The following is a 23,554-nucleotide window of genomic DNA, read 5'->3' on the forward strand; positions in this document are numbered from 1 at the left end:
CCCGACGGCTCGACAATTATCATTATCCCCGTAGCCTTCGCAGGTGAGCTGTCTGTAGGTTTCCACACACACACAAAAGACAAACTAATTGGAGACGAGAAGGAATGGACAGCGCAAAACACAGCGTTTAAGTTGAATGCTGGAGTTGGAATAACGGCAACGAATGGAAAGATAAGGTTTTACGCTATCATGTTCGAAACACCCAAGCTTTGAAGGGTCAAGAAGATATCATTCTTGTCTCATCCTCTTCTTCGTCTTCCTCTTCTTTGTCTCATTCGATAACTTGTCAGCATCCCTTTCTTTAAGGGCCGTTGCTTCGTTATAAAGGTTACGCGTTGCAGTCTGGATCTTCTTAATCGTCTCAGCGAATGGTGCCTCAAGATCAATACCATCGATATCAACTGTATTGCAATCCTTCTCTCTGCGTTCAGCCTCAGGTACTCCACCTGAGCAGTTGAGTAATAATAGGGTTAAGTCACGAGATCGTCTAGATAGATGTCAGATTCCTTGGCTAGTAATAGAGGTAAATTTCTCACTTCACTTTCAGCCAGAGACCGACGCCTAAGTGTATGGAGAATATCTTGTCGAGCTCAGCATCAAGGACCTTGTCTGTAATATTCTCCCGCTGTTGATCACAACAGGAAACTGCTAGAGTAGTACATAGAAAAAAACGTTGCCTAAAATTTTTAATCTGAATGTGTATAGACTCGTAATGATTAGAGAAGGGTATTTGCATAATGAATGACGATCGATTCTGAGGCAACCTGAAGTTTGGCTCTCCTACTAAAATCCTAATAAACATTTTGCTGCAGTGAAAGTGCAAAAGCTATCCCTGCGGGGTTGGCGTTGGAGTGTATTGGGTAAGAGTGGATATTACGTAGACTAGTTATCTTCTGGTTGTTCTATCTTTCTACCTTTCTACTGTTCTATTATTCTATTATTCCACCTTTCTACTGTTCCACCTTTTTAATGTTCTGTTGTTCTATTGTTCTGTTGTTCTATTGTTCTGTTGTTCTATTGTTCTATTATTCCGCTCTTCTACCCTTCTACTCTTCTACATTTCTACACTTCTATTCCTTAGTACTTGAATTTGCTTACAGATAAGCGAAAGAAAAAGGTATCGCCCCTGCTGCTAAGAACCAGTTTCTATGACAGCTGGGGGGTACTTAATCTTGCTTATAAATAAGCGAGGGGAAAAGGTACTACCCCTGTTGTTATGAAATGTTCTTAATGACAATAGGGATTATACACTAATGTGTTGTACCGAGCTAGATGCTGTTTCCTGGATGTTGTTCAATGGACGAAGAGTGCAGAAATCCGCTGTCGTCAGAAGGGGCATGCACATATATCAATCACAATGCCAGGTCGCCAGGCCGCCTGGTTGCCTTATCAGCCTTGTCTCTCGTCCTCAATTCGTTCTGCGCCGTTAGAGTCCGCTACCACGAGACCAAGTCTCAAGCAAGGTAATTTTCTTTTCCCCCCTTCCCGTTAATCCACTCCTCATGCCTCCAGTCCCTGGTAACCCATATTTTGTGAACCCCGGATATAATGCATCGGTGAGTTTCCCTTGTAGAGCTGGCCCGGCTGAGCGGTGAGGCTATTGAAAACCTACTTCTATTGCTCCACTACTAACCGGCATAGTCCCAGTCAACCGTCCCCAAGCATGAGCCCAATCTAGAAACCGTTCATCTGATCGCGGCAGAGCCCTTTCTAAATGAGTTGAAGCTCGCCACATCGCTTTCTAAACCAGTTGGGTTTAGCATTGGGCTTACTCCTGATAAAAAGTACTGGGAGGTGGCAGCTTATCCTGGACTCTTGACGTCTCAAGATGTTTAAGGCTACAAGCTCTACAAGGAAACTAAACGTAATGAGTTTATTCGAAACGCGGTTAGAGAAGTCGTGAGAGTGGGCGGTAGACGACTTGCATCGTATTACAATAGTCGCGAGCCTTCATTGAAGGTGCATATAGCGTGGGCGGTATTGTTACACGCATTCACTGTGGGAAACACTCTTAGGCCCCAAGTATTATCCATACTGACGAGCTAAGGTATTACAAGAAGACAGCCGCAAGCGATTCTGCATGGTGATGACATTCTGCATCAACTTGCTCGAGAATACCAACAATCAAGTCTTTAGCCATGCGACGATGTTATCCTTTCTCTCGAGAAGAGTCTTCAGTAATAGCAGCGCATCCGACCTCCACTGCATTTCTCTCTTTCATATGATTTTGAAAAATGCCGGTGGCGAATCGCGCAATAACTTAGTAACGGACCTAGGGGTTCCTTACTGGACCAATGTGCTGATCTTGGCACGCGAAGGCACACATGACCTCGCAATTTTGGAGCCTGCCTGCGTGGGACGCATCACGGCTTTGGTCACTGAAGAAAAGCGAGTTAAAGAGAACAACTTGGAGATTGATATTTTACAGTTAAGACATGTCTTGCTGCCTTAAGAATTAGTACGTAACCAGAGGTCATCACAGTTTTGATACCGACTGCATCCATGTAGTCTACTATACGGCTTCCTGTTCCAATCTCAGTGCGCTTGAGTCCTTTTGAAGCTTCTGAGATCGCCAAATTCACTCCTCAATTGCCAAAGATTTCACAAGGACATTCAGATGTGGAGATTTGTCTTATTGTAGTTTCGCTTTGTAAGAAGCCTAGTGACAGCGTTACGAATGCCGTCCATCATTAGGTGTAGTCTTTGTCTACGACAACCTACTTACAGAATCTTTGTGAACTTCTTTCAGGCGTGCAGTCCGGATTGCAGTTTTTCGTTGATTTTCTGGGACTGCTTCTATATCTGCGGCATCTGCCTGTTGCAACGCCTCGCTCATCAAGCTCTGGATTCCTGATGGTTGACTTCCATAACTTCTTGATTGGTGGAGTAGAACCGCTCGGATTGGCCTTTGCACTAATGTTTCCATCTCTGAAATTGGCAATTCGATGGAGCGCTGATTATGGCAGTTTCACACTGTTTCAAGAGATCCTTAATACTCTTCAGTTGAGTGGTTCTGAAGAAGCAAATATGTTGATGACCGACTATCTTTATCTCAGGCTTATAGGCAACAATTATGCAGATGCATTGCGCTAATTTAAAATCTAATAATACAATCTCTACGTAGCTGTTACTAGTATCAATATCCCTTGTTAAAGTGCTTCCATTTTTACATAAGACCTTAGCTCCGTGTGTACATAGACTCACGTAAACGCCATAAGTTCGAAGTTCATTTTCTCCCTCACTGACGCTAGCGGAGTCAGATATCTTACGCTAACGAGACGGTCCCTCGAGCTTCTGCGTCCCTATGTGTCGCCAGAGGGTGCACTAGTGGAGTCGACTGACTCTAGATCATTCAAGCTGACGTCCTCGCCTGCGCCGGGTGGACGCGGCTCTGTTCCCAATAAGAACACTTGCATGATACTTAGAGGCGATGGGTCCTTCGAGATCTAGGGGCTGCCTTCGGCTGCAGCAAGAGTATGTGAGTGTTTTAGAACGTCCGTGGAGCGCATCTCACAGGCAGTGACCTGGGGGCTGTTTCTACTGTCTCTTCAAGACGTCGTTCCAGATACTGAGGGGGTGGAGACTTGAGTCGAGAGTGGAGGCTAGGTCATACGGAACTTTGTCGCAAATCTCCGCATGCTCGAAGCTGAGATGTGATTCCATTCCCACGGATCTAATCTTTGTCTACTCGCAATCTATAGCGGGATGCGGGATGCTATTAGGAGCCATTGTACGAGCATCTTCTCTACCTGGAGGCTGGGGGAACAATACTTCAAAACCCTACTTTAGTCTCGAGCCCAGAAGTCTCTCCAACAGACAGCTTAGTCTCTCGGAAGAACTAACGCGAGTGGTCTGAAGGAACTCCCATACGTACAGCATGAAGTCCCTGTCTATGTACTTGAAGGCAGCATAGTTGACTCCGTATCATCCTGAGCACAGAGTCGCAAGTACGAAGGTCAGGGCGACGGGCTTGAGAGACCTGAACTTCTTACTAGAGAAGCGTTGTCTTACACAGAGCTCTAGTTCGTCCGACTCCATGCACTCTGCCATTAAGACAGTGTCTATGTATACTGCACAGTCAAAGCTGGGCGTTCCACGTCCCTGGACTCCTGCCACATCCATAACGCCTAGCGCCATTCCCGCTAGCTGAGCCAGATGGTGGTCCTTGATGAGCGTGCAAAGCGTGCGACTGTGTTGCGGAGTTTTGAAAAGTATACGCATCCGCTGGACGTCTGGAGTCCTAGCTGTGCGAGCTGGGACATCACATCGTCTGGCGTTATCTCAGCCTTGACAGGCTTGGTGGCCTCAAAGCCCTGGGTTGTGGACTTGCGGGCTGGGACGTCGATGTCCACGCCAATAGCGTTGATGTAGGCGCGAACAACATTGATCTTCACCGTGACCACATCCTCAGTAGAGAGAGGCGTGTCGTCGCCCTCCTCGCACACTCTACTAGCCTGGAGCTGGACTGAAAACTCACCATTGATAATAATGCCGCCTTACTTCGCAATCATTATCTGCCTGGGAACCTTAGCGTCAAACTTGCTCTAGGAATCGAGAGTGCCCACTGTAACATTGAGGTTGTTGAAGGTCTTCCACCAACACTCCGTAGTAGACACAAGGCTGCTCTCCTCTGTAACCACTCTAACCACCTTTCCTCTTACCATCTTCTCTATGCCCTCCCTCACATAAGCATCCACTCCTCCGTACATATACCCCTCAAGAGAACCATACTTCCCAGCCTTGTCCTTAAAGAAGGGAACCTTCACTTTAACAAGCCTGAGAGTCTGTGCCATCTTGCCTCCCTTCTTGAAGGTAGGTTTGGCCTTCCAGTAGAGAGTGCTGGGGCTCTTCTGCCTAGTAAAGTCGCTAGTGGTCTCAACCATGTTGGCGTTCTCCATAACCATGCCATTGAAAGACTCTGGAGAGGTGATGGGGAAGGAGGTGCCTCCTCCAACCGTAGGCGGAACTGACGCGCTCATGTTTACTGTCTAGGGGAAGGTCGCAGGGTCGAACTTGGCTGATAGACTGGGGAGCGGTATTCCTGGCATTCCAACTTAGTGCATAGACGCAACAGCGGCAGCGTTGCTGTATAGCTCCCTCTGTACTACGGGGAGTCCTGCCGCAAACCTATGTCTGAATACCATAAGGCATAGGCCCACCAGGTTCATACCTGCAGCATCACAACACCCGGTTCCGGACCATGCTCTAAACTCAGGGAAACAGAGCACTATAGGCCTATAGCGTATAGATAGCAGAAGCTTTAGCACTCCTAAGTTGCATAAGAAAGCATAGCACATGCTTCTTAGCATCATTCCAGAGTGATCTCTCAACACATTAAGCCTCATGCTGGGCAGCTCACCACACGCGTACGCGTACCCCTCTAGAGGAGATGCCTTGAGTGTTTTCAGGCGAAGTTTTAACGCATTTACTCCACAAGCAGACGCATACAAGCAGCAGTAGTACTGAATAACACTCGTAAACCTACCCTGTGGCGTGTTGAAGCAGAGCTGTGAAAAGGGATTGAGAGAACTCCATTGGTCATCCTCACCTAGGCGCAGCTCCAGGGTCTGGCCTGACTCCACGAGGCCTAAGGCCTCTGATGAACCTCGTTGGGCTGTCGGTCTGGACGCAGGCTCTGGAAACGAGACGGCACTTGGTAATGACTTCACCATCGGTACAGTTGAGGAGCTTGGCTAGAATGTCTATGACAGTGCGCGCCTCCACTTCAGTAGGATTGCGGTCCATGCACTCCTCTATGTGATCCTTTGCGACTGTGTACTTGCTTGCGGTCAAGGTCAGGAGCATGGTCATAGGGCCTATTGGAGCGTGAATGTACTTGAGCCTTGTGTACAGGCATGTGCACACGAAGTCAAGATAGTCAACAGGGCTATTGGGCTTAAGCGCAGCGTCGACAGACCTTGACAACTTGTCGTCACTGAAAACGTCTACATCCATAGGGACAATTAGAAGTCTTCTCACTACGGCGTTGGACGAATACAGTGGGACTTCGTCTGTGTCTGGGAGGCTGTTGGTCGCCAATGCAAGGGAGCAACATGACTTAGTGTACATCTTCCCTATCTGTATGTAGTTACCCCTACTAATGTTCTTGAAAGTTCCTAGGTTCATGTGATGGGTTTCTAGGTCTACGTTGTAGCATACTACTATTTGGGATAATACAACAGCTGAGGCAACTGTTTCTGACATCCTGTCCCTCTTGCTAGTGAGAGACCCGTCTGGGACCATGGAACAGCATCCCTCTATGACTCTCTGTAATATCTTTAAAATAGTGCTTTTCCCTGACCCTCTTGGACCTGCCAACATGACTGTTCAGGGATGTGTTACCGGATTGAGCAGACTGTTGCCTACGACCCACATTATTGTGAGCATGTCGCGCAGATTAGGGAATAGTGGGGATATGAAGTTCATTACCGTGGATTTACTGGGGTAAATGTATGTCTGGGGGAGCATATCTGTTGCGATAGGTTGGTATGGAAGCAAGAGAATAGCTGGGTTGAGCTCTGACCCTCCTGCAGGAAGAAGAGGGTTACAGAGACTAAACTCTATGAATTCTTATTCCTAGTTGAAGTCCACTGTAAGTCTTACTGTACTAATATACACACAGAGTAGATGAAAGTTAGCAACCCTTATAGAGCAATACTTACCTATATACTTGGCGTAGGGTGCAAAAGACTTATTGTATCTCACAGTAGCATTCTCTATTCCTATTGCAAGGTTGAGATATATTATTGATTTAGAAGAAGTGAGGTTGTCCTAGAAGTTGTGCTTACAGAGGTATATAAGGTTTTGTCTGTTAAGACTGTACACTAACCTAGGCACTATGAATGTGCTGAGAAGCTTCTTGTGCCTCTTTGAGAATGCAGCCTGGTATTGTGGCTTAGCCTACCCCTTGTCCTTGTACTACTTTATGCTTCTGTTGTGATTTATCTTGAGTGCAGAGCATAACTGCGTTGTGAGGAGCATAGTTATGGACCTATAGTCTCTTAAGGTAGAGTGTGAGAGGAGAGGACTTATAATGTGGGCAGGGGAGATTTACGGCAGCCTCTACGCTAGGTTGGGATGAAAAAAGAGAGTGGAACACTTTATCCTACCCTCTGCATCTGAAATATGTAGAGACAAGCTTATTATCTACAACTAGGAGTCTAATAAGGACACTCTGGACTTAGGGGTAGTGTCACCTAGGCAGTATAGCCTCACCAGACTTGCATTAGTACTAGGGGTGAATGTCTTAGGAGGATGCGAACCTGGAGGGTTTGGCAAGTTTGTGCCTGATCCTCACGCGTGCACAATGTCATATGACATTGAGGTTGACATCAGCACTAACGAGAAGGGAGAGTTTCCACTTGTTGACAACAAGATACTGTTAATTGCGTGTAGCTGCTTGTGTGGGTTGAAGATAGTGTATTTGTGTCTTGCAGACTGCTCCCGCAGCTCCCACGGGGCTGTGAAGCTAGTGAACTGCAAGAGCTCACAGCAATTCGTGCAGTGCTTTGTCGAGAGCGTAAGACTCACATGCCTCTGTGGCTCATAGGATGGAACAACTACGGGTTCGACAACTAGTGCATGCTCTACCACGACCCTGACATGGGGCCATCCTGCGAGCAGGTACGAGTAGGTGGCTCGAAGATGGTAGCTTACGGTAGTGTGATCTACGTCCCGGGGTGCTACAATATAGATGCGATGGCGTACATGATGAGAGCTAGGCAGGGCGAGTACTCGTCTATGGCACTGAAGGTGGTAGCGAAAGAGTTAGGTGCGATAGAGAAACTCGACATGCCCGACATGAGCCAGGAGATGGACTTGGCCTCGCTTGTGGAGTACAACATCAACGACTGCAATGCTGCTCTGGACGTCTGGTATAAGTCTGGTCTGAGCACAGAGATCCCTTCGTTTGCTGCATGTTCGTCTTCGCCAGTGTACGACTGTGGAAGATACATCACGACCATGGTTCCTCTGGCAATCTCGTCTGAGGCTCTTTCGCGTGGCATGATGCTGAACTGGTCTACCAGCAACAAGGACCAGGAGTACAGGGGAGGCTTCGTACTCGACCCCAAGCGCGGGCACCACCTGAGCATAATAGTGTGCGACTTTAGTTCCATGTATCCTACCATAATGACGTGCTGCAACATCTCGCCCGAGACAGTGGAGGTGCAGGAGACGCTGGGAGAAGACGTGGAAGGAGAGGTAACATGGTCGTCCACACATGTGCGCATTGTACTCGAAGACTGTGTCGCGCTGTTCCCATATAAGTCCACCTCGCTGCTCAAGGAGGTGCTGTTGGATATGGTCACACTGAAAAAGGAACACAGGAAGTCTGACCACTCTATGCCAAATCGCTCCAAGTATGTGCCAACAGCGCTTGCGGTTGCGTTGACTACATGGACTCGGCTATGTACAGTCCATCATGCTCCTCTGCTGTCACCTCCATAGGAAGGTGGCGTGTGAAGCTTGCATACCGCGTTCTCGAGCGTCACGGCCTGAAAGTCCTGTATGGCGATACTGACTCGTGCTTCGTGTGTCCGTCTGATCCCGCTCTAAGAACCCAGGAAGGGCGTACCACAGCTGTTGCAAGCGCACTGGAAAGGCTCAAACAGGAGTTCGAGGATACCCCACTTAGAGGTATGACGATGGAGATGGATAGCTACCATCCCGGGATTATTCTCCTGGACAAGAAGCGATACTGCAAGCTCAACCTCGACGGGCGAATAAGGTACACAGGTGTGTCTGCCGCGCGCAGTAATGTTGCCGGGCTCGTGAAGGACAAATGCATGCGTGTGGCGGAATCTATACTCAAGTCTACCTCAAGAAATGAGCAGGTGGACAGCATATCCAGACACCTCGAAACAACCATGAGACATGTCATGAGCGGAAGAGTTACAGTGAAGGATGTCTCCAGTATCGCTTCGAGGGACGGCGTCAAGTGCTACGCATACTCATCAGCATCGGGTGAAACGGTCAGGAGGGCCCTTTGGGAGTCTCACCTGGATGCCTCCGACGTCAGAGCTCCAGAAGTTTTAGAGAACGTCCGGGAGGAAAGTGACAGGTTAATAACAGTTCCCTGTAGCCTCGGCAATACCTACCAGATATGCGTGAGGTCTACCAGGTTCCTAGACTAGTCGTGCCTGCACGCTAGGTTAGCGAAGTTGGCCACATACATGGCGCATGTGCTGGTCTCACAGGACGCTCATCGAAGCTTGTGATGTGCTCGAGTCTGCTGTAGTCGGTGGTAAGAAGCTGCTCCACCCACCCGAGATCCCTTCTCAAAATTCCCTCGCGTGTTGTAGGAGGCAGGCCAGATGCCTCGGGCTCGTACGACATGCACATGGCCAGATCTTTGACTTCCTCTACCGTGAAGCTGCACCCGTAAAACCGCATCACTGCACTCAACGCGCTTATACACACACCTAGCCTACGCCTTTCCTCAATCGATCTTAGGATGGATGCGCAGTATGCTCCCGTGACATGCTCCGTTCCGACTCTGCGAACGTCTACTGGCCTTATGATGCATGCAACTATACTGCCTACTCTTGTACACTACTAGGCTGTGTCCCTAGCCTTCTTCTCTGCCCTGGAGTCGAACATGCAAAAGGTCGCCAGCCCCTCGGGGTCATGAGTCGACACGTTAGGCTTGAAGATATCTGCAATGAAATCGAAGCCTGTGTTGGCCTTAGAGCCCACCCTGTGTGCGTCTAGCGCCGACTGCTGCGCCTTTGAGCACAGCATCATTACAGCTCGGTTGACCGGGGACCCGGGGTCGCAGCCCACGCCTCGAGCAAGCACTACGTTACCCTGCCTGGTTTGATTGCACATGTTGCCGTCCTCAGGCCTGTAGAAGCACGAGGATGAGATCTTGGCGTTCCTGGTCATCTCATCTGTGGAGCTTTGCGAGAGCTGTTGTCTGAGTATGTCCATCGTTCCTCTCACAGACTCGAGCACAAAGGTGTCCTCTGTAGAGGTGTCGTTGTATCTCTTGGACATTCCGTTCACGTACACCTTGGGATTTCTCGACTCCTCCCCGAAGTACAGTCCATCCTCGCCCTCGGCGAGCTGACGTGAGCTCAGTATTGTGTACTCAACAAAGTGTGAGTGGTCCTCTAGCTTCAGGGTGTCAGGTTGTAGCCCAAGCTCCTTCATCATGCGCCGACCGCGTGCGAACTGTTCGAGCTCGGGCACCACCCAGTTAGAGGCCTCCCACAATGACTCCGGCGAAGACAACGGGTAGCAGTGGGCCTCGTCGCCGTCGTAGTCGCCATGAAAGCCTGCAAACGCTTCTGGCTTTATGCCTATGCATGGGCGATCCCAAAACTTGACTCTCATAGGCTGTGTGCTAAGCCACGTGAGAGATGGCGGTCTAACAAGCATGACGTAGTCGCCTTCCTCTAGAGATCTCTCTACATATTTGCCAGTGCATCCGCCGCCCTCGTCCTTCTCGTGTGCACAGAAGACAGTTGACTCTGCAAGCTCGGGCGATATACACACATAATCGCGGGGTAAGTCTACCTGAGGAGTGGCCACGAGTCTCAGACTACCTGCAACAGGAGTAGACATTATATTGCGCATGTGCCCGCAGAGCTGCAGCAAGTGAGAAGTGGAATTGCTAGTGTAGGGGGATACATAGTAGTGCACAATAGAGCAGACCCCCAGTCCAGCGGCAAGGTCCAGATGTTTATAGTCTATCACGACATACTGCCCATGCACGCTATTACTGAGGTACACGAGGTTATATCCAGGGACGTGGTTCAGACGGACGGCTGTGAGGCTCTACGGCAACACTACATAGTCTTTCCCACAGCCAAGGGAAGTGGCATGGGCAGGCTTGCCAAGTGCAGTCGTGAATACCCGGTCAGAGTGTCTATAGTAAACTCCCATGGAGGCATAGTGCTCAGACACCTTCTTCCCGGCAACATGTTCTATATCGTCGTTCACGAGAGCCAGATTGAGGAGTAGCTTGGCTTGTCTCCCAAAACTTTCACGGCGACGGAGTCGCTCGGCTCACTGGAAACATGGACACGTACGCCGGGGCCCTCGTCTGCGTCGACTTGTTTCCGCTCTCTCGTGCGAGTGCGCCAGATATGCTTTCGAAAGACTACTCCCATCTTAACTATGTGTCACTCTGCAGGGACAGGATCAGCCCGCTGCGGTTTCTGTCCAAGCTCTTCGACGACCCAGCGGAGGCGTCGATTCTCATAGTAGTGACTAATACATGCATAGTAGGTCCCATGGCTAACCTGTACTTCCATCCCTTGAGAGCGAAAGCAACCATTCCGTAGTGGCTTGTGTGCGGAAGTGGCTACGACCATTACCTTCTCATGAGGGCGTACATTGAGGCAAAGTTCAGCACCACAAACGCCGACACCGGAACAGAGCCCAAGACTACGTTCCGTTCCATAGGTAAGATGCCTCACGTTGTGGGTACGATATCTCTTGCCGTGCACGGCAACTGCGCGAGCATTGCTCTCAGCGGGTCGAACTTAGGGCCAGCATCTATCATAAGTCAGACTACCCACTTTTCGGCACCCCCCCCATTTCGGCACCCCAAAAATGCCTCAAATGCCTCATCACCAGAACATACCCCTCAACTTTCAACATCAACAACATTTTCTATACTTATGCGAATAACCTCATTTTTTCCTCAGAGCTTCTTTTCGACCTTATGGGCCAGTATACCGAAGATGAAGTCAATCAGGCCCTTGACGCAATAACCAACGGCATGCCCATTAAGAGGGCTGGTCAGGTGTATGGCATCCCAAGATCAACACTTCAGTATCGGATTAAGGGCACTCAACCAAGGTCAATTGCCTTTTCTGACCTGCAGAGACTTTCTGTTAGTCAGGAGGCTAAACTGGCTGAATGGGTTCGCATTCAGCATGCCCTTGGTGTTGCCCCAACCCATCTGCAAGTGAGGCTATTCGCAGAAAGGATCCTCCATGCCATGGGGGATACAGAGCCTATAGGAAAAGGCTGGATCCAAGCCTTCTTGAAGAGGAATCCATCAGTCAAGGTCCAGAGAAGTCGCCCTATCGATTCTAGGCGTGTTAATGGGGCATCTACTGAGGTCATCAGGGACTGGTTCAAACTACTCGCCATACCAGAGATCACCAGCATCAAACCAGCTAATAGATACAACATGGATGAGACTGGTATCCTTGAGGGCCAGGGATCTAATGGGCTGGTGCTGGGCATGTCTGAGACGAAGTCTGTACGTAAGAAACAGCCTGGATCAAGGGCATGGGTATCCATCATCGAATGCATCTCTGCCCTGGGCCATGTTCTGAATCCCCTCGTTATCTATAAGGGCAAGGCAGTCCAGCAGCAGTGGTTTCCTCTAGACCTTGGCCCTTATGAAGGATGGCAGTTCACTGCAACGGAGAATGGATGGACTTCAGATGCCACTGCAGTTGAATGGCTGCAGAAGGTCTTCATCCCTCAGACTCTTCCTCAGGGCAAGGAGGTCAGGCTGCTGATCATGGATGGACATGGGAGTCATACAACGACTGACTTTATGTGGTTATGCTATATAAACAACATCCATCTATTGTTCTTACCGCCACATACCTCCCATGTCCTCCAGCCACTTGATCAGTCAGTCTTCAGCCCTGTCAAGGCAGCCTATAGGAAGGAGCTTGGATACCTTGGTCAGTGGAATGATTCAACTGTTGTAGGCAAGAGGAACTTTATAGGCTGTTATCAGAAGGCTCGTACTGCAGGTATGACGATGCAGAACATTAGAAGTGGTTGGAAATGGACAGGGTTATGGCCTGTCTCTATGGCGAAGCCTCTGATGAGCTCCCTACTGCTCCCATCAACACCAGCAGCATCAGGATCATCTGATCAGGTCAGCAAAGGGCAGTCTGGAGGCAAGGAAGCTGAAGGATGGGTATCTGCGTCATCTGCAGTGGCATGGTCGACGCCAAGGAAGATGAAGGATCTAGCTGGGCAGTTGAAGCTATTCACAGAGCTGGAGAATGATGCCTTTACTCAACGCCTTCTATTCAGGAAGGTGAAAAAAGGCTTCAGCGAGCAGGCATATGAGCTGGCAAATACCCAGCAGAAACTGGAGCTTCTGCAGGCCCAAGTCACCAATACTGCAGTAAGGAAAAGAAGGGCAGTCCAGCTGGATCCTAACACTAAGTTCGCCAACATCAAAGACATCCAGCAGGCGCAACTTAAGGCTGGGGAAAAAGAGGATGATGCAGCCGAATCCAGCGACTCTGAATACCCTAGTGAAGCTGAAAGCTGTATTGTTGTTGCATCTAGAAGAAGTCAATGATTAATTGAAGTCGACGAGTATGATGGGAATAGCTTCATTTTTGGGGTGCCGAAATGGGGGGGGTGCCGAAAAGTGGGTAGTCTGACTTATCTCCAAGCTTCGCAGCAATGCTAAAGTCGTACGCGGGTCGCGCTGTAGATGAACATGGCGGGACAATGGACGCTAATAGTCTCAGGCCTAGCGAGGGTCCTAGACCCAAGCACTTCAAAAGGTTTCCATCCAAGGCGGTGACGAGACGGTGGCTAGGATAGTAAGTAATGATGATTGCGTCGTCGTACCGTTTGTCCGCAGAGGCTTCACTCCGCCTTCGCTTCACTCGCTCTTGTACGAGCACTACGTGTGGCACAAACGCACCAGCTGATTGGAACGGCGTGACCTCTCAGGAGCTGTCAACCCATACTTTAACTCTGTAAGGTGCCTAACCCCTCCATTCAGACCGAGCATGGCTGGCGGAGGACCCGGAGTGCTCGCGAAGGCATCTGCTTCGGCTTTTGTGCACTTAAAGAAGAACATGAAGTGCACGTGCTCCAGCTCTGATCAACGCGCACGTCACGCAAACCAGTTGAGGGTGCTGGGAGTAAGAGACTAAAGCCACGTGTTCGACGTGAGTGCACTCAGATAGTACTCGCCTCCGCAGGACGTAGCTCTAACAATCAGTGCAAACAGAGAACAGGGACAGTGGCTTCCTCTTGAAGACATCTTACGCCGCTGCTGGTAGACTCCCCTAAAACGCGGTGGCGCCGCTGTGCACACCACTCAAACACAGTTCAGATGGCTCATGCAAACACCCTCCCCGCAGAGCTGTGCGACCAGATAGTCGCTGAGCTAGGCATTGCTGACGTTCAGAACGTCGACGTCATTAGCTGGCTGTTCCCGTTGCTCAACCTGAGGGACGCTATAGATGAGAGGACAGACGTACGTAGGTATCTCGACTCTTTCATAGGCAAAGGCGAGGAGACGCTCGAGGTCTTTCTTCTCACTAACACCTTCCTCGGGGGGTCGAGAGCTGCAGAGTTCTTCGTCCCAGGAACCGCCACAGCTAATACCTCAGACTAGGACTTGTATTGCGTGGGTTCGGAGTCCTCGCTGCTATCTCTCGTATCGTGGTTATGTGCTAATGGCATGAAGCTTGAGTCGACGACCGCACGAGAGGAGAGGTATAGTTCACCGATAGGATACTTTTGTGGCGGCACGCTCGGAACAGAGGATACAAAGACAAAGGTGCAAGTGATGTGGAAGATGCGTATGCATCCCGTGGACTTAGTCCTAGGCTACAATCTGACTTGCGTACAGGCAATGATAGGAGGCTCCTGCTCCATTCACCTCCATCATACCATGTCCCATCTCCGTCTAATGTCTGTCAGAAAGGAGCTCACTAATGAGACATTCGACGAGTCGCGTGTCACGAAGTACACCTCGAGAGGCTTCAAGCAAGTTAAGCTGGCAGAGTTTAAGAGCAACGGCTCACGCATTGACCCTACTCTGAGCTGGGGTCGCACCGCCAGAACTTGTGAAGACAGAGACAGTATGGCCATAGTCAACAACTCGGGTACCTACTTCAAAGGAAAGTATAGCGCCATCCTGGGTAGTGTTTCGAAGCATGTTCTCTCTGTGGACTGGCAGGAAGACGAAGACTACCACTCCCCGTATGTCACACTGACCTATGGTCCTCATACTCCCTCATTCCTTTATAGACTGAGCCCTGAGTATACTAGAGCTACGCTCAACATGTACCTGGGGCTACAGTGCGTCACCGTGGTCTCGTGTAAGAGGGGTAATCCTAGAGCCGAGCCTCGTCGCACCGCTCACATCGGAGATTCGAACACGGAGCGCTATAGCCTTGTACCTATGAAGGCTGCGTGTACAGATGGGACTGTGTATGTGGTGGTTAGTATCTCTGCTACTCGCGAGGAGGATACTGGTCACCAAGTAGCCCAGATCGGCGAGACTCTTGTTCCTTCCGTGAGCTTGTGTCACCTTCTGGGAGAGGATGTACACTCGCTGCTTGAGAAGTTCGCCTCGCTTAGGTGTACGCTCGAGGTAGTCCGGGAGCTGACTGAGTTCAAGCAGGCTGAGATCACCTGCTCCAAGTGCGCGCCTGTGGCGTGAACCGTGTTCTAAAACTCCGCGAAGGCTTTGCAACTCCGTTGCACCCAGCACCTTCGCTATGAGCCTAGTTAAGTGTCAGGCGTGTGGCTCTATTCTGGAGACTGTTGGGTACCAGTCGCGCGCAGGCGACGAGGGGCACAGAACTATTACTGTGTGCTCTAGCTGTCCTATAGACGCCTCGAAGCTTAACTTCTTATCCCCTCCTCCGAGTCGTTCTCATTATTTTGTGGCGCCCAAGCCTAACCTCTCCGCAAGGTCTAGGTCACACTTAGTGCCGAAGTGCGGTTTTGAGGTTCAGGTCTCTATAGAGGTACCCCCAGAGATGTACGGCGCCTAGGCTGGGTAGAGATTCTTAATGGAAATAAAGAAGAGAGGAGTTATCCCCAGCTCCTCCAGGCTCAGTGTACCTATTGAGGGTGTAGAGCTACAGGACTTAATAGGCCCTACGCTCGTAAGGTGCATTAAGTCCAGCTATACATACGGTGTATGGTGTGAGGTCTCTACATTGTCCTTGTACGACTGTAACGAGAAGCCTCACTTCGGCAGCTTTGCTGCAGACTCGGAGTTCAAGATCGTGTACGAGTCTAGAGATTGCACCACCACCGTCCACAGGCCAAAGGGTTCTCGAATTGCAGGCTGTGTTGTAGTAAGAAGATACAGGTCTAAGCCGTCGGCGCAACGCATCGCAGAGTTTATCGTTGAGACCTATTCCAGGCCGGGATGCATGCCGAGTTTCAGCCGCGTGGTTAGACAAGGTGAGCTGTCGCTCCTCAACAACCTGAGCCCTAGGGCGTGGGACGTGCAGTCAGTTGCCGATGAAGGGTATGTCTTCAGAAGTAAGGTCGATGGAGAGAGAAGATGGCTAGTGATCTCTGGAGCTACCGCGCTGGTGGTAAGAAAGAACAGGACAATGGACACAGTAGGATGGCACATCCTCAAGCGCGTTCCTCCTCTAGGCACGGGAAAGTATGTTGTGGTCGACTGCAAGTACACCTACTCTAGAGGGCTGGCTTTTATAGATATGCTAACCGACTCCGCCGGGCTTCATTCGCCTCCTAATAGAACTCTAGCCTAGTCACTTGCAGAGTTCAACGAGCTTTGCGGGTACTGTGGGGGACTACCCGTGTACAAACGGCGATACTTTCTCGACGTTCGGAGCGTTACTCCAGCACCAGGCTGCCTGCCGGAGCCATCTGACGGCGCAGTTGCAATACATGTAGAGACTGCTGCAGCAAGGAAGATAAAGTCTATCAAGTCAATAGAACTTCAGCTCATGCGCAGTGAGGACGGAGTACTGAGCCTAGTGACGTCTAACGGACTCGAAATACTGCCCGGGTTTAGCCCAGGCATAGAGTTAGATGAGGGTGACATAGTGGAACTGAGAGTGTCTCCAGGCAGTAAAAGAGGCTTTGGACAGGAGAGTGGACAAGTCGAAGGCGAATAGTACGGATGCCGTGTCTCTTATCCTTGAGTCGATGCGCCCGACCATCTCTCAGGGAGACGAGAACGACTAAAGACGCGCGCTTCTGTGGTGTAATTCCTTGAGGTCGTCTATCAATAGGATTGTGGAACGGTGCTCCAGCAATAAGGCCATAATACTCGAAGTTGGAATAGGTGACGGGCAATCGCTGGACTCTATGGACCTGGCAAACCAAAGCGTTTCCAGAATCCTGGTGGAACCTGACGCGGCAAAGTGCGCCAAGCTGTGCAAACGCCTAGGAAAGCGTCCTCGTCCGCCCGTAGTAGACCACGTAAGGTCATCTCTCATGCAACTCAAGACAAGAAGGACTAGCGTCGTGGTAGCCAACTGTACTCTGGGCGATCTGGTAAACGACTCCCAGCTGTCACAGATCCTCATGCCTGAGGTAAGAGCCATAGTGTCTACGTTCAACATCCATTATATTGTGCGTAAAGCTTCTCTTGCATTCCTCGCCTAGGGGACTCCTGCGTACGGGTGTAGGTACGTGTACAAAGGTGTGGAAATAGGGGAGGCTCTGATGAACACATGTAGAGTACTTATGAAGCGCGTCTCGAGGCTGGGGCATGAGGTCAGATGGGGTGGGGACAGCAAATATATCGAGCCCTGCACGTCGAGCATAGATTACGGCTCATTCTGCAATGTAATAGACGCGGCCGAGGTTTTACAAGAGCACGCATCAGACGACGGCAAACTCATAGAGATATGCAAGCATGTGGAATTCTTCCAGTCCCGGGGGTAAGGGACTCAGTCTGCGAACCCGTAGTTCTCTCTCGTGGTGGTGTTAATAAACGTACCAGTACTCTTCTCAGGAGCGTTAGTTCTCAAAACTCTCTCAGGAACACCAAAGTCCTGCGCAGGAGTAGACATCCTTGTCTCTATTCCCTCTGCTACGCTGCTGAAGTTGATGTAACAGGAGTCGCGCAGACCCTAAGGTGTTCTGTAGACAGGAGCATTGTTAGTGTAGACTAGCTAAGGCACGGGTCTGTATCTATCCTCTCTGTGTCTAGCATCCCTGGAGTAGTCCCCAGCATTGTATCTGAGGTCGTCTCTGAGGTCGTCTCTGAGGTCGTCTCTGAGGTCGTCCCTCGAAACGTCCCTAATGCGAACCTGAGGTTGCTGCGGTCGACCCACACGCATGCGCTGTGGCCTGGAGAAGCTCTAGGAGGGCATGTCAGCGTAGACGGTATTTGCTCTCGGAGGAGGGATACTAGCCCTATACGATGCCTTGTCTTCTTCCTCCGCATCTAGAAGCTCGACATAGTTGAAGACAGATCCGCTGTCTGCAGCGAACCCAAGGGAGAGAACGGTAGAGGCGTCATCCTCGTCGCGTATCTTAAGCTTCCCGTAGGCCTCAACGAGTTGCCTGTCACCCGACTGCATTGCCTCGCGGCTGATAACCATCCCCTCAGGGTAGAGAGTCATTCCTGCACCCTTGCTCAGACCTATAGTCCTGGGAAGAGTTATAGGCTTAGTTCTGTCGCCTGCACTATGGTAGTACAAGCTGGTCAGGAAGGCCCTCATAGAAGAGCCGTCTATATGCTTAAACACAGGTTGTTCCAAAGCAGTGATGATGTTCTCGTAGGTCGTCAGCATCTCCTGCTTGCGCCTTAGCCTGCGGCTGCTCTCGCTACCCGAGGCCCTCGACTCCCTCTCACTACCTCCCGTCCTCGAGTCCCTCTTTCTCCCACTCTCAGGCTTATCAGAGCTCTTTCTCTGTAAGAACATCTTCGTCACATATTACTGTTGCGAAGTCGAAGTTGAACGACGATTCAGACGTGCAGCGTAAGGATGGCTCCTGGGACCGTAAGGCGTCTGCGTGTCGCGGTTTGTAGTGCAGTTCCAGCGGCGGTTCGTCGCTCTTAGACTCTCGCTTCGACCATACTGAGTCCGATTCTAGAGCCTGGTCTATCTCTGTAAGCATACGTCTCATAGGGGGACTCCAGTTGGACCACGAGAGAGCGTACACGTACTGGGAGCATGACCTGGCAAATACAGAAGTAACACCGTCCTTGGAGTTGATTGAGGACGAAAGATGACAGTACCACTCATACCAACGCGTATCAGCTTAGGAAAAGATGTACTATCACTTTTCTATGACTGTGGGAACAAAGTCTGCCTGCCCCCATGCAACTAACCCCACTAACCTCTCCCCAGAGACGATCACGTGGTACGGAGAAAGGTTGTTATGACATAGTGTAGGCTTGTCTTGGGAGTCGCATCTTTTTTCCCAGACTGCGTCTTCTGTCTACGTGATCCATCATCTTTGCACGCAAGAATATTCTATTCATATAGTCAGACGAACTCTCAGTCATAAGTGGTGCTCCGCAGATATGGCCGTAAAACTAAGACTTAATGTTGTGTAATTTCCCAGCCATTTCAGACACCTGACAAAGTATCATCTGGCGCGAGTGTTGGCTCAAGCTGCTCCAGCACTCCGCGACAGTAACGCCCTCAATAAACTCTCTGAAAACTATCTCCACAACCGAAACATGGAAGTAATTCAAAGAAACTCCATAATGCTTAGGTGCCCGGACTACTTCGTCCGCGAGGTCTGAGGCCACGAAGGAGCGGTCAGGTGTGTACACAGATCTTTTGCACCACTTGACTACAGCGCACTCTGTAGTGCCCGTATCGTACGTTACTCTAAACACTATGCTGTTTGTGCTCTCATGGATAGGGGCGTATACAGCGCTTCAAGAGCAGCTCATGAAGAACCTGTCACGCTCGCCTACATCTATGAACACGCCACTATGTGCAGTTTTGAGTTTGCGTGTGCACGATTCGTGTTCCATTCTTGCTAGCTCTTCCATAATCTAGCTATTGATCGACTTCAAGGGTATAGACATTCGAGCCGCTGTAGACTATTGCAGATATGCAGTCTACAACGATGGTGTCGTAAGGCAGGGTTACGTCTACAGAGCCTTCTGGGTTGGTGCACCCGCGCAGCAGCCGCAGGCACTGGTACGTAAGACAAACTTTGACTACCACCTAGTCGCCTCGTCTGACTATTTCGCTTACACAGTTAGTGAGACCAGCAGCAACTGCGGCCTGGACCTCCATCTCGCCATAGGCCACGCCTCCGCCTCTCGTTCGCCTTGTGGGAGTCTGCAGGGTGTTCTTACCTGTGCGACGGTGAGAGGTAAAGTGACGCTCTCTGGTCATCTGAGTCTGATTGCGCACCCTTAAAAACCCTAAGGAGGCCTTGGTTAGTTCCATCGTGCCGTTTGCGAGGCACGTGTGGTACATCCTCCCGCTTGATCCTTTCATGACTGTCACCTTCTCTGTGACGTCCCAGCGCTCGCCTGCCTGGGCGATGCTCATCGCGGCAAGTCTCGCAGACTCCATCGATTTGTGCGTCTCGTATAGCTGGCCGTTGGTCTGCCTACATATAATGGAGGACATGGCTACCACCATGTCAGGCACTACGACTCCTCCTGCGTCGGTTATGGCTTGGGGCATGTCTTCGTAGCTCATGATTGTCACCACTCCCTTCTGACCGTGGCCAGTGGACACTTTGTCGCCAGTCTGAAGCTGCTGGAAGCTTCTTACCTTTACGATCCACTCGCCGCTGGATATTACGTGCTTTGAGACAAGAACGCCTGTAGGACTACGTCTGATAACGTAACGCTTGCCGTTCTTCTGAGCGGGCAATATCCACTCGAGTGTGTGCATAGAGTCCTTCTGGCAAAGACTCTTCCACCACGGACAGACCACTCTGCACATCCTTGATCCCACCTCAGGTATGAAATCTCCATATGGGAGGCTGTACTTGCAGATCGAAACTGTGCTGAAACCTCCGTTGTCGACGTATCACAAGGACACGTATATGGAACCCTCATAGCTTGTCTCGTCGTTGAGGAACAGTACTATGACGTTCTTGCTAGGAAGATAGTCCGCGACGCTCTCTGTTGCCTCTAGCTGTCCCATTATCTCAACATACATGGGCGTGGTTAAAGAAGCTTGAACGTGTAGCACGGAGACACAGCCGCGGTGGCGGGACAGAACGGGAGACATACTGCCTAGGGCGTCTGAGCAGACGATATCGAAGGCCTAGGTGGACGATCACTAGCAATAAATCCATGCAGGTTAAAGTATGCTGATGCACAGCTTCTCAACATGTCTAGGCCTTTAGTGTCCACTACAGGAATAGCCGACCTATCCAGCTTGTCGGTTCTGTAGACTTCCATGTTGTCAGCCCAAACCCCACTGCTCGTGAGCTTACACAGGACCCCAGGAGATATGGAGACGACACATAGCTTGTTGGAAACACTCAGATAAAGGCTGAACGAAGACAGGCCTGTGGTCGCACACAGTCTGTGGAACACCACGAGCCTGTTCACGCATACGAGGTCCACCTTCGAATAATAGCCCATGATGAACAGAGTCCACTCCCTTGCTCCCGTCATGACAGATACTCTGTGAGACATCGACTCGAGCTGTTCGAGCGTGCGTTGAGTAAGTATTCTGACTTTGGTGTCGCACGTAACCCTTCTTACCCTACCCGCATCATGAGTGTGTGAAGTGTGAGACACACATATAAAGCCCATTTAGGTGTCACCGAAGCTTCTGGCAGCCATGTCTGGCTCTTTATCTTCCTCGAGTGGCGACATGTCTATAAGCTGGTTGTTATGAAGAGTGCCGTATAGGCCTGTTGATGGTGTGGAGTCTCTCGGAAACGCCATGTACTTCGATGCCAGGTACACACACTTCGCGTCAGTGCTAGCCTCCATCGCAGCGTGAACAGACGCACACGAAAGAGGAACAAACTCCAAACCTCTTAGAGTCTCCATAAGCCGGTTGGCGTCCTCTGCGAGAGTTCCGAGTTCAGATGACCATGTTCCAGCCTCAGACCTCATGTAGAGCCTACCGTTAGGGATAGTCCATAGCGAACCCTCCTGAACGCACTCGCCGACCATTTCTGCACACCGCTCGAACATCTCCCTAGGGCTCCCAAATTCTTTCACCTCCCACAACCACGAGTCTTCTGAGGACACATGACCCACGATGTTATCAAACTTCACGAGCGAGGGTATGTACGATTGGTCAGCGCTCCCGCTTAGCTCTGCGGGGGAGGCTTCAGTCCAGCATCTCCCGCCGCTGTCCCTGTACTCTTCGTTCACGTTGCGCAGGGTAAGGTGCCTCGACACGGCCTCAGTGTGCGCAAACCTCGAGCGTCCGTTGAAGCAGTTCATGATCGCGTGCAGAGAGTGCAACAGCATTGCGAGTGTCACCCCAACGAGTTACTAATGTCGTACATACCGGAGGACGTTGAGGACCTATCAAGGGTCACCCTGTACACAGACGGGTGGACGGCTGTTTCATCCTGCGATCTGTGTGCTGTAAGAGATGAGTGCACGTGTGCAGGCTCATGCAAATGTGAGGAGACGTAGTTTTATCACTACCTCGAGCAGGCAACTCTGGAAGGCGAGACTGAGTCGGATTATACTGACCCCGAGTCCGACTCTGAAATTTTAGAACTTGGAGGACACTCAGAGCGCGCAACGTACATAGGACGCGTGAGGTGTGGCGTCTTCCTTGACTACGGAGACCACACCGCAGAAGAGGTCCCAATAGCAAAGACTGTGCTAGGATCTGCATACGAGTACATGAGGTGGCTAGAACAAGGCTCAGAAAGCGGGGTCACCCTCCTGAGCTTATATAACGGTGTGTATAAATCTCTTTTCTTCAACTTCGGGGTGACGGTGGAAGCTACTCTTGGTACCCAGCCTAGGTCAGAGCTCCCGTCCGTAATAATAGACAGCGATGGCGGCCTCAAGTTTCTGATGGTTATAGGCTACGCGGCACTAAACAAGATGTACGACCTCGTGCTGGGATTGAAGCTTGCTCCTATTCTTGCGAACGAATACCCTAATATGTCTGTCCTTGCGTTGCCAGCGTGCAGTTGCCCCTTGAGGGAAGCCAGGTGACTTTTTAAGCAGTACAGCGAAGTCAGAGCAGGAGACAAGTCTACTGCAACGGTCACAGCCAGTCTTGTTATGTACCCTGTTTCCAGGTACGGCGGATCGTACCCCGTGCACAGAAGGCTGTCTCTTCTAATTAATAATGTCAAACATGCCTGAATCGATTCTAAAGCTGTGTGAGACGTGTAGAAAGAGAAAGGCCTCGGGGTCTCAGTATGCAGCACTAGACGCCATATGTCAGTCTGTGTGTGTACCAACAGTCTCCCTGGACACTTCTCTTACGCCACGTGCGGACGTGTCTCCTACGTGCTTCAGCCACAAGTGGTCCCAAACCGCCACCCAGGTGTGTGTAATCGCAAGCATGACCTATCATATTGACATAGTAGTAAACTTCGTGGGCTATAGCTCACACGTTGTTTTACAGCTCAAGTCGTGGAGCACAGCGATGTCCAGCTTCGACAAACCAGTCAAGATTGTCGTCGTGGAGCAAACTGGTGGCCTGCCAAACGAGAGCTTTGCTGTAAGTACTCATACTGGAATGGAGTCAACAGACCTGGGACATGGAGAGATGCTCGCTCTCATGGCGTCCATTTGCTCTACTGGGAGGTCGTTGGCGTGGTACTGGGAACTGCATGAGGAAAGTAACCAGGCGTACATCTCTGCCCGGACCAACTGCATGTGGGCCACTGTGTCTGGAGATAGGTACCCTGGGAGCACCTCGTTCCTAGTGCCCTATATGTTCTCACCCCCATCCCT

The 23,554-nt window shown here is 50.6% G+C and overlaps 8 protein-coding genes across 8 annotated transcripts; 3 read left to right on the top strand and 5 right to left on the bottom strand.

Moving 5' to 3' along the window:
- Positions 1 to 1,357: 1,357 nt before the first annotated feature.
- CH63R_14601 (uncharacterized protein) lies at positions 1,358 to 1,836 on the top strand (the record flags this gene model as incomplete). Its single annotated transcript, XM_018309575.1, has 3 exons — positions 1,358 to 1,463; positions 1,513 to 1,556; positions 1,642 to 1,836. 3 exons carry the CDS (start codon positions 1,358 to 1,360, stop codon positions 1,834 to 1,836), a joined length of 345 nt encoding a protein of 114 aa, XP_018150547.1.
- A 2,306-nt stretch (positions 1,837 to 4,142) lies between these two features.
- Positions 4,143 to 5,955, bottom strand: CH63R_14602 (uncharacterized protein; the record flags this gene model as incomplete). Its single annotated transcript, XM_018309576.1, has 7 exons — positions 4,143 to 4,446; positions 4,501 to 4,544; positions 4,662 to 4,988; positions 5,171 to 5,227; positions 5,377 to 5,393; positions 5,449 to 5,486; positions 5,549 to 5,955. 7 exons carry the CDS (start codon positions 5,953 to 5,955, stop codon positions 4,143 to 4,145), a joined length of 1,194 nt encoding a protein of 397 aa, XP_018150548.1.
- Positions 5,956 to 7,800: 1,845 nt separating this feature from the next.
- On the top strand, positions 7,801 to 9,453 carry CH63R_14603 (DNA polymerase pol2; the record flags this gene model as incomplete). The annotated part of the gene is made up of 4 exons (XM_018309577.1): positions 7,801 to 8,360; positions 8,417 to 9,061; positions 9,198 to 9,381; positions 9,427 to 9,453. The coding sequence occupies 4 exons, from the start codon at positions 7,801 to 7,803 to the stop codon at positions 9,451 to 9,453; spliced, it is 1,416 nt and encodes a 471-aa protein (XP_018150549.1).
- A 102-nt stretch (positions 9,454 to 9,555) lies between these two features.
- On the bottom strand, positions 9,556 to 10,566 carry CH63R_14604 (uncharacterized protein; the record flags this gene model as incomplete). The annotated part of the gene is made up of 1 exon (XM_018309578.1): positions 9,556 to 10,566. The coding sequence occupies one exon, from the start codon at positions 10,564 to 10,566 to the stop codon at positions 9,556 to 9,558; it is 1,011 nt and encodes a 336-aa protein (XP_018150550.1).
- A 3,493-nt stretch (positions 10,567 to 14,059) lies between these two features.
- CH63R_14605 (uncharacterized protein) lies at positions 14,060 to 15,397 on the top strand (the record flags this gene model as incomplete). Its single annotated transcript, XM_018309579.1, has 3 exons — positions 14,060 to 14,203; positions 14,582 to 14,934; positions 14,983 to 15,397. 3 exons carry the CDS (start codon positions 14,060 to 14,062, stop codon positions 15,395 to 15,397), a joined length of 912 nt encoding a protein of 303 aa, XP_018150551.1.
- Positions 15,398 to 18,035: 2,638 nt separating this feature from the next.
- On the bottom strand, positions 18,036 to 18,602 carry CH63R_14606 (uncharacterized protein; the record flags this gene model as incomplete). Its single annotated transcript, XM_018309580.1, has 1 exon — positions 18,036 to 18,602. One exon carries the CDS (start codon positions 18,600 to 18,602, stop codon positions 18,036 to 18,038), a length of 567 nt encoding a protein of 188 aa, XP_018150552.1.
- Positions 18,603 to 19,694: 1,092 nt separating this feature from the next.
- CH63R_14607 (DNA-directed RNA polymerase) lies at positions 19,695 to 20,549 on the bottom strand (the record flags this gene model as incomplete). Its single annotated transcript, XM_018309581.1, has 3 exons — positions 19,695 to 19,835; positions 19,896 to 19,999; positions 20,027 to 20,549. The coding sequence occupies 3 exons, from the start codon at positions 20,547 to 20,549 to the stop codon at positions 19,695 to 19,697; spliced, it is 768 nt and encodes a 255-aa protein (XP_018150553.1).
- Positions 20,550 to 21,424: 875 nt separating this feature from the next.
- Positions 21,425 to 22,096, bottom strand: CH63R_14608 (uncharacterized protein; the record flags this gene model as incomplete). Its single annotated transcript, XM_018309582.1, has 1 exon — positions 21,425 to 22,096. The coding sequence occupies one exon, from the start codon at positions 22,094 to 22,096 to the stop codon at positions 21,425 to 21,427; it is 672 nt and encodes a 223-aa protein (XP_018150554.1).
- Between the last annotated feature and the right edge of the window lie 1,458 nt (positions 22,097 to 23,554).

The sequence above is a fragment of the Colletotrichum higginsianum genome, chromosome 12 (assembly GCF_001672515.1).
Source record: "Colletotrichum higginsianum IMI 349063 chromosome 12, whole genome shotgun sequence".
In the NCBI taxonomy this organism is placed as follows: Eukaryota; Fungi; Ascomycota; class Sordariomycetes; order Glomerellales; family Glomerellaceae; genus Colletotrichum; species Colletotrichum higginsianum.